This window comes from Osmia lignaria, chromosome 10 (genome assembly GCF_051020975.1).
Source record: "Osmia lignaria lignaria isolate PbOS001 chromosome 10, iyOsmLign1, whole genome shotgun sequence".
Taxonomy (NCBI): Eukaryota; Metazoa; Arthropoda; class Insecta; order Hymenoptera; family Megachilidae; genus Osmia; species Osmia lignaria.
Window position 1 is genome coordinate 13,414,996 of NC_135041.1, and position 8,297 is coordinate 13,423,292.

At 33.4% G+C, this 8,297-nt stretch overlaps 2 protein-coding genes across 2 annotated transcripts; both read left to right on the forward strand.

The window, feature by feature from the left end:
- Positions 1–279: 279 nt before the first annotated feature.
- On the forward strand, positions 280–5,627 carry LOC117609612 (uncharacterized). The gene is made up of 3 exons (XM_034336185.2): positions 280–492; positions 967–1,965; positions 2,041–5,627. Exons 2-3 carry the CDS (start codon positions 1,066–1,068, stop codon positions 3,790–3,792), a joined length of 2,652 nt encoding a protein of 883 aa, XP_034192076.1. The 5' UTR covers positions 280–492; positions 967–1,065; the 3' UTR covers positions 3,793–5,627.
- Positions 5,628–5,886: 259 nt separating this feature from the next.
- On the forward strand, positions 5,887–8,044 carry RIOK2 (RIO kinase 2). The gene is made up of 6 exons (XM_034336300.2): positions 5,887–6,164; positions 6,382–6,523; positions 6,597–6,975; positions 7,060–7,344; positions 7,408–7,667; positions 7,749–8,044. The coding sequence occupies exons 1-6, from the start codon at positions 6,099–6,101 to the stop codon at positions 8,003–8,005; spliced, it is 1,389 nt and encodes a 462-aa protein (XP_034192191.2). The 5' UTR covers positions 5,887–6,098; the 3' UTR covers positions 8,006–8,044.
- The last annotated feature ends 253 nt before the right edge of the window (positions 8,045–8,297 follow it).

Consider the following 8,297-nt stretch of genomic DNA (forward strand, 5'->3'; position numbering starts at 1 on the left):
ATGTTATTCGTTTAACGAAAGAACATACCTGATTTGCGCAGCTCAGGGAGGCCCTCTATCTACTCGTTCTTCCAGCTTCATCGCACTTCGTGGTCGTATACACAGTGGACACAAAAGTATACACAGAAAAATCAAGCGATAACCTCGAGGGTTGAAGTATTACTAAATATGAGCCACTGGATATGCTGCTCTATGCCATCACGCGCATGCGTAGATGAAGCATGCGCAGTCGAAGCATGCGCAGAACAAAACATGCGTAGTCGAAGCATGCGCAGAACGAATGAAAATTGGTCGTACAACGCCTGTTGTAGCCATACTATTTCCTGTGTTGAGTTATAGTGCGTGATATTTGAGTTAAGTTTTGTTATAATAAATTTATGTATTTTTAATTAGATAAATGAAACTTGATGCTTTGTCATTTATCTATTAATATATATGAAAGAGAAGAGGGCAAAACGAAAGAATCATATTTGAGGTTTACGTACAACGACGGTAAGCTTATATTATTTCTAAAAGATAAATTATTCAGAGTTGTAAGAATGTAATATTTACAATTTACTTATTTCATCATTGATAACGAGTAATTAAATGGTGTGCGTACTTGTTTTTCAATGAAGAAATGAAGAATGATACACTACAGAGCATATGCACGCGTGCATCATACTACTGTTCTGTATACGTGTGTATTGCATACGAATATATAGCTCACACAATCAGTATGCAGTGTCTACAGTATGTGTACGATAAAATAGATAGTATATTACACACCCTGTAAATGAATTCATTCACTTTTCTTAAATGTATGTATAAATGTACGTAGTTACGATTAATTGTATGTATACCATTTTGTTACAATTAATTTGTATATCTTTTACGTACTATAATAGCTACATTGTGTACGTTATTTTAGGTTATAGTAAATATTGTTTATTATATTTTAATATTTGGTTTCTTCTTTTGTTGCAGTTATGAAACAAATACCAGATACATTTTGAAGGAATGTTCTGATTATGTGTTAAATAATTATATACCTATTTAAATATTTACTCTTATGTTTAAAACATAATGAATAAAGCTCTATTTGATAATTATACAACAACTACAAAAATGAATGATGACAAAATTAAAGAGGAATATGCTAGTCATAATAGAGAGCTGGATCAGAAGTACTTTGTTGCCTGGAGTCCTCTAGAAGAAAATAAACGTTTATTTAAACAAAAATATATATCTTGTAGTAGATCAGTTCCACGTAGAAACAAACGTTTTATTCAGTACAGAATAAGTAGATCATTGAATTTTGATGCAAACATTCATAGTTCCAATTCGGAGAATAGTTCTTTTGAAGAAGATAAACATCTATCTAGATCTGCTAAAATAATGAGAGCTCTGAATTTCAATAGCAGTTCCTCCTATTATGGAAGAACAAAAATAAAGAAGTCACTGAACTTTAATTTAACTCCTAGCCCAAAACGGTTCATGCCTACTAAAAAAAGTATACGAAAAACTTTGAGTTTAAATTTTAATTCTCCATTGTCTGTATCAAACAAATGTTTGAATTTTGATGATAATCCAAATAATTCTGCTGATAATAGTTTATTATATTCATCTTCTGAATCTATTGACGAAAATCAGAATGAAACGCCATTGCAACAAAATCCAAAGGAATGTGGAATATTACATTATTCTACGCCTAATACGAAGTTAAATAAAAGATCGTTGTGTTCGACGGGACCATCGTTACGCAGTCAACTGAGGGAGACTATCGATAATATTGTCTGCATTACCGTAACACCTAACTCGCAATCTTTGAAACGTACTAAAGGCAGATTAGACGAAGTTACAAGTACTTCTAGAAATTTATTTCATGAATTTTATGATAATAACGATGATAGACCGAGCACACCTGAAAATGTAATTGATATAATTCCAGAAAGTACGAGTGCTATTAAAAGGAGCCATAAAAAGGTAAGCGGATTAATTTGAATAAATCACTCATTTTTATTCTCAGATTACTTTAATATACTATATTATGTTATGTAGGAAAGATCTTCAAGACGGAAAGATTCTCGATATACCGAGCATACAGATTCGTTAGAAGATTCTGCCGATCTGTATTCTAGTACTGATTTGAAAAACAGTCCATTGTGTAATTCTGGAAATGTATCAGACACAGGTTCACTTTTTGATTATGCAGAAGAAGAGGAAAACAGCTTTAAAGAATCTGGGGAAGCATCGAATTGTGACAATATTCTGTTTGAGGAGCATAAATTCGATATTAACGAAATAAAGTCGGAAGAAAGTGCAGAAAATTCTTTGGAAATAGAAAGTATAAATGAAAACAAATCATTTGAAAAATGCGAAGACGTTGATAAATATGATTTACCTGATCAGGATATCGATATAAAGTTTGATATTAGATCGGCGACTCCTGAAGCAACGGCAGAAGTTATATCGGAATCACAAACATCAGTTACTCCAGAGAATCGTATCAACTTCTTACAGAATGTTCTTAAAGATTCTATAAAAAAATCTCATAAAAAAATCAAAGATGATAATAAGAAGAAGTTGTTTAGCCCAAAATTTTTGCGAAGTAAATTCGAAACTGTGAATTCTAAACAGGACGAAAGCGAAGAAACGTCGGTTGAGCACAGGGAAGAACGAGCATGTACTCCCGAGAGGGTTAACTCTAGTCGACTTTTATTGTCGCAGTTCAGTTCTGTCAAAAAATCTCATAAAAAAGATAAACATAATAAAATATTGTCAGGGTTTCTGAAACGGCAGGAATATTTCAACAAAGAAATGGATTTATGTCAAAGGGAAGCAGATAACTCATTCGAATGTAAAAACAGTACCGCAGATGTTTCTTCGGATTTTGATAATACTGAAAATGTGAAAGATGCTGCCTCCTTCACGAGCGTACACGATACACCTCTGATTAAATTATCCCCACGCAAAAGCAGAAGATCATTAAACGTATCATTGGACTGCGAACCGAACGTGTCGTATGATTCTGATTTACAGGAAGCCGATTCATCGAAAGAGGAATTCAAAATTTTCACTCCTCTTAAAAGAAAGAGATCAACAGATGGTTCAGGCGTTAAGGAATATCTTCATTTTTACGATTTACCGTCTGGAAAAAATGAAGTTTCAGAAGACCTTGCTGTGGACATCGGTTTATCAAGGTGTTTAACGCCCATTCCAAACTTTCGGGATAATTATATAAAGACGGACGAGGACGATATGGAAGCAAAGAAATGTGATTCTACCGATGTAAACGGCAGGTCGACACCAAGAGATATGCCAACTACAGAATTATACGTTAATATAGATTCCATTAAAAGATCGCATAAGAAGAATAAACGTGCAAATAGTTCTTGGAAAGGTTTCGGTTTGTTTAACAATGATAGTTACATGGAAGAGCAAGCATTGGTGAAAAGTATCAAAGTTGAAGCATTAGAGAGTTCGAACGATTGCATCACGGTGGACGATGTGAACGAATCAATCGATCATGATGGTCAACTTGAAGTATCCACTGATCGCATATGTAACGAGGAGCGTGCGAGCGTTAGTACAAAACTCGTACCGTCGAATGTAACACCCCCAAATTGTTTGAAATCAAAAAATTATTTGAGACTGATACAGGAAACTTCTATTAAGCGATCGCACAAAAAAGTTCGAGATAAAAAGAAACAAGAATTGATAGTTGATGCGAACGAATTATCCGATGATGGATCTATCTTCGGCGATGAAGAAAAATTAGCTTGCGACGAAGATCAGTCGATCAAAGATTGATAATAATAGGTAGTAGCTACGATAAAAAGAATTACAATGTTTTCAAAGGTAACTTACTAACCTGATGAATTTTCTTAGTAGGTTGTTAGCCTACGTTCATGAAACGTTTACTTTAATCGAGTAATTCAAGTGTAAACGAATCTGATATTGTAATTCTATTCTCAATGCTTGGTTCTACAATCATTTTTTATAGTGTACACTTTTCAATACGATAACATTCGGAAATTAATAGAACGAAAAGGAGGTAGGATCGTCTTTCTATTTTTGTTATTTCATTGAATAGTATTTTAGTAGGAGTTTCACGATGTATCGATGTGAATTAAAGTAGCGTGTTATTTTGTATATTGCACGAATCGAAAGAATTCACAATTAAGTTAAGTAGAATAGATTTGATAACGATGGGTATTGGAATTAACATTAGTGGTATTTTTTATCTTCCCTTTTCATATGTTTCAGTTATTTTAAGTACACTATGCTGTAAGATTATTTGTATAATAAGTGATGGAATATGACAATTAATTGGACTATGTAATAATTAGAAGAATAGCAAGGAGCAAATTTCAAAGATATTGAAGGATGGTGGCCATTTGAAAAAAGAAAAGATCTTTGTGGCAATATGCGTGTGCATTATGAGAATACTGTATGTAATATGTAACCGATGAACGGTACAGAAATTTATAAGGCGGAACTCTGTATGTATACGTCCGATTGATGCTACGTTTCTCCAGTGTCTTCCTTTTGTAACGTTGAGCGATCTAGAATGGCGGTAACCGTATTTAATGCGTTAACTATCAAATGAATTGATTGCACATGCGACTTGTGCACGATAAAAGGTACATAAACGGCGACGCTTAACTTGTTCATACGAGGAAGTGCGCGCAAATCAAATCCGTGATCATTTTTGATTAACACTACGTAACAAGTATCGTCATGCAAAATTTATGCGATTAAGTAAAACGTCAAAGAACTTTGCTTCTATTATTTTCTGAACGATTGAATTATCAGCTATTCTGTATTAACTTGTTTTAGTTCTAAGCTATACGACAATAGACAAATGTTTCTAGCACAGAGAAGAAAATCTTATACATACTAATCTAGGACCATGTGTTTGAAAATACGTACGTTTAAGTTTAATAACAGATAAACGAATCAAAATAGATCATTTTTCTAATACAGTATTTGTTCGCTCTATTTGTTACGTTTAACGTCCTTGGAAGTTCATCGTTCTGGTTATCAATTTATTGTAGTTAAAAATTAATCAGGTTTATATAAAAAGACTATAATTATCTGTTTTTTATAGCCGCTTCTTATGTTAACTCTTAGTTTTGGAAGTTTTGGAAGTTGTTTACTGTTAAAAATGTTCGCTTACTGTTAATTTGTAAAATTACAAACAAGTAATGTTATCACTGTTTACGTGATAGTTGTATTATAAGAATTGAAATCGTGATCGAGCATTTTAAAGCAATTAACATGATGTTTTTCATTAGTTAATTTATTAAGCTATTAATCACTTGTAATTACTAAATCAGGTTATTTAAAATAAGAATAGTTTTTCATTTTGTATGTTATTCGAAATCTAATGCGCTAATATCATTTTGTATGCCTAATTGTTTCACGTATACGTAACATGTCTCGTGCTATAAATACTTTAAAAAAATGTTTGCGTTATAATGGGGGAAGTGGCGAAAATAAGTTTATGTTCCTTCAATGATCGATTAAATTTTTAAGCATATTGTCATTAAGGAAATACAATGTAATATGTTTTTTTTTTACAAATTTACAGACAATAATTACGAAATCAATTATAATATGTAAATATATACGAAATAAAACGAATAGTAAGTTTAATAATAAGCATTCTGAGATTGTTTCATACCTGTCTGTAAATTTAGTTTGAATAAAGGCGTTGATACGCGAAAAATTATTAAAATAATTGACAGACTAATATTCGTGTTTTAGAAATTTGATCCTACTGCTATCTATACAAAAACGGCTCAAACTACTCAACAACTTATCGATAGGAAAATCGCGGAAACTAGTTGGCTTCGTTGCAGTGCGAAGTGTTTCACATTTTTCTGCTAGGATAGAGCAGATGGCACTCGTTTTCGAGGCACAAATTCATGACCCCTCCGACTCCTCCAAAACAAGGGAAACAATAACTTATTGTTATTACATATTTGAATTGCATTAAACCACAGTAGATTTAGAAAAATTCATTAATTTCGACATATCAGCTGTACCCTGATTAAATAAACAATTTTAACGTTAAGCCCTTTCAAAATTTATGGAAGGAACGTGACACAAACATGGGGAAATTAAATGTAACAATTTTGCGCTATTTAACGCGCGATGATTTTCGTGTTCTAACAGCGGTAAGTATTTCTATCTCATTGTTTATATGAAATTAATATAATATTGCATTAGGTGTATATATTTTTCTTTTTACATAGCTTCTTTCACACAATTTAAGGTTATGTCGAGATTTTGACGTGCATTATTTTCTATGCATTAAATAAATAAGCAATATTAAAGTATGTATTATTATAATTTTGATTACTTTCTTTCATAAGTTATTGTTTGATGTTACAGATTGAAATGGGAATGAAAAACCATGAACTAGTCCCTGCATCGCTTGCTGCTCAAATAGCAAATTTACGTTATGGGGGTGTTCACAAATTTATGAAAGAATTATGCAAACACAGACTTCTTAGTTATGAACGAGGAAAACATTGTTAGTTCACGTTGAAAATCAATTTTAGAACCTTGAATATTTTATGTATAAAACATTTCTTGTAAATTTTCAGACGACGGTTATCGTTTAACGAATGCAGGATACGATTATTTAGCGCTAAAGGTATTAGCTCAAAGAGGCACTGTTTCCTCCTTTGGCAATCAGATTGGAGTAGGAAAGGAATCCAACATTTATATAGTTGCCGACGAAGAAGGAAACCCTGTTTGCTTGAAACTACATAGATTAGGAAGAACTTGTTTTAGAAATATCAAGGATAAAAGAGATTATCATCAGCACCGAAAATCGGCGTCGTGGTTGTACCTATCCCGAATATCTGCGACAAGAGAATTCGCGTACATGAAAGCACTTTACGATAGAGGATTTCCAATACCGAAACCAATTGATCTGAACAGACATTGCGTGGTAATGGAGCTGGTTGAAGGTGGACCTCTGTGAGCAAAATTTACTGATTTCTTCTGCTCTATTGTTTCATACCATATACATCAGTAAAGTTTATATAAATAAACTTGTTTCAGATGCGGCGTGTACGAAGTGGACGACATCGAATGGCTTTACGACGAATTGATGAATTTGATCGTGAAACTTGGAAACCACGGAGTTATCCATGGAGATTTCAATGAATTTAATATCATGATAACGAGTAGTGGAAAACCGATTCTTATCGATTTTCCTCAAATGGTTTCTACCGAACATGCCGACGCGAAAATTTATTTCGAAAGAGACGTGAACTGTGTTCGTGACTTTTTCAAAAGACGTTTCGCTTACGAAAGCGAGTTGTATCCAACGTTTGAAGATATTTTGTAAGTGATAAAAATAAGACACGAATGTTTCTGATATATTTAGAGAAATTAATTTATGTTTAGGAGAGAAGATTGTATCGACGTAGAAATTAAGGCCAGTGGCCTGACGAAACAGATGGAAAAGGATCTTTTAAGAGAAATGGGTATGATCGAATCCGAAGCCGAGGAAGCCGAAGAGGAAAGCGAGGAAAACGTTGAAGAGCAAAAAGAAAGTATGGATGAAAGTGAAATTAATTACTTGCAACAGCAAGTTGAGGACTGTGTGAGGAATGAATATATTTATACACCAAAGGACGTATCGGTCGATGCAGAGACAAATGAAGGTAGGGCACGAAAATTCGTGCGGTTCAAATTTTAAATCAAAATGAAGTATTCTAACTTTGAAGGTATTACTTCTGTTTCAGCAACGTTTGGCTCGGAGGATGACCAGGTACAAACAGGAGAGTTTAGTGATTCGAAAAGCATGTACAGTACCACTACAGTATCTACAATCGCGCCAGAAGTTATTAAGAAAAAGGTGAAATCAGCGTTGCAAAAACGGGAAAAGAGAGAACAATCTCGCAGAATTCTTGTTAAAGGGGAGGCAAATGCAGTGACCAGAGTAAGGAGAGAGAACAAGGACACGATTAAACAATCGACAGGGATATGGGGTTGGGAATGAACTGTATATACTTTTGCTACTCGTTATAGATATTTATAATATAATAAAAAAGAAAAAGGAATTTTATTCGTTGTTGCACTAAATCCCTATCATTCCCTACCGCGATTTCCCAGGTGTTGTACAATTTCTTGTTTTGAACATTTTTATCGTTCAGTTAATTAATCTAATCTTCAGATACCCAAAAATATGCTTCTGTTTTTGACTTTCCTCGACCTGTAACGTAAACGAACCGTACTTTTACAGGCTCATAACGATACGATATGATAACGTTAACGATTACAGAGTATCGTCG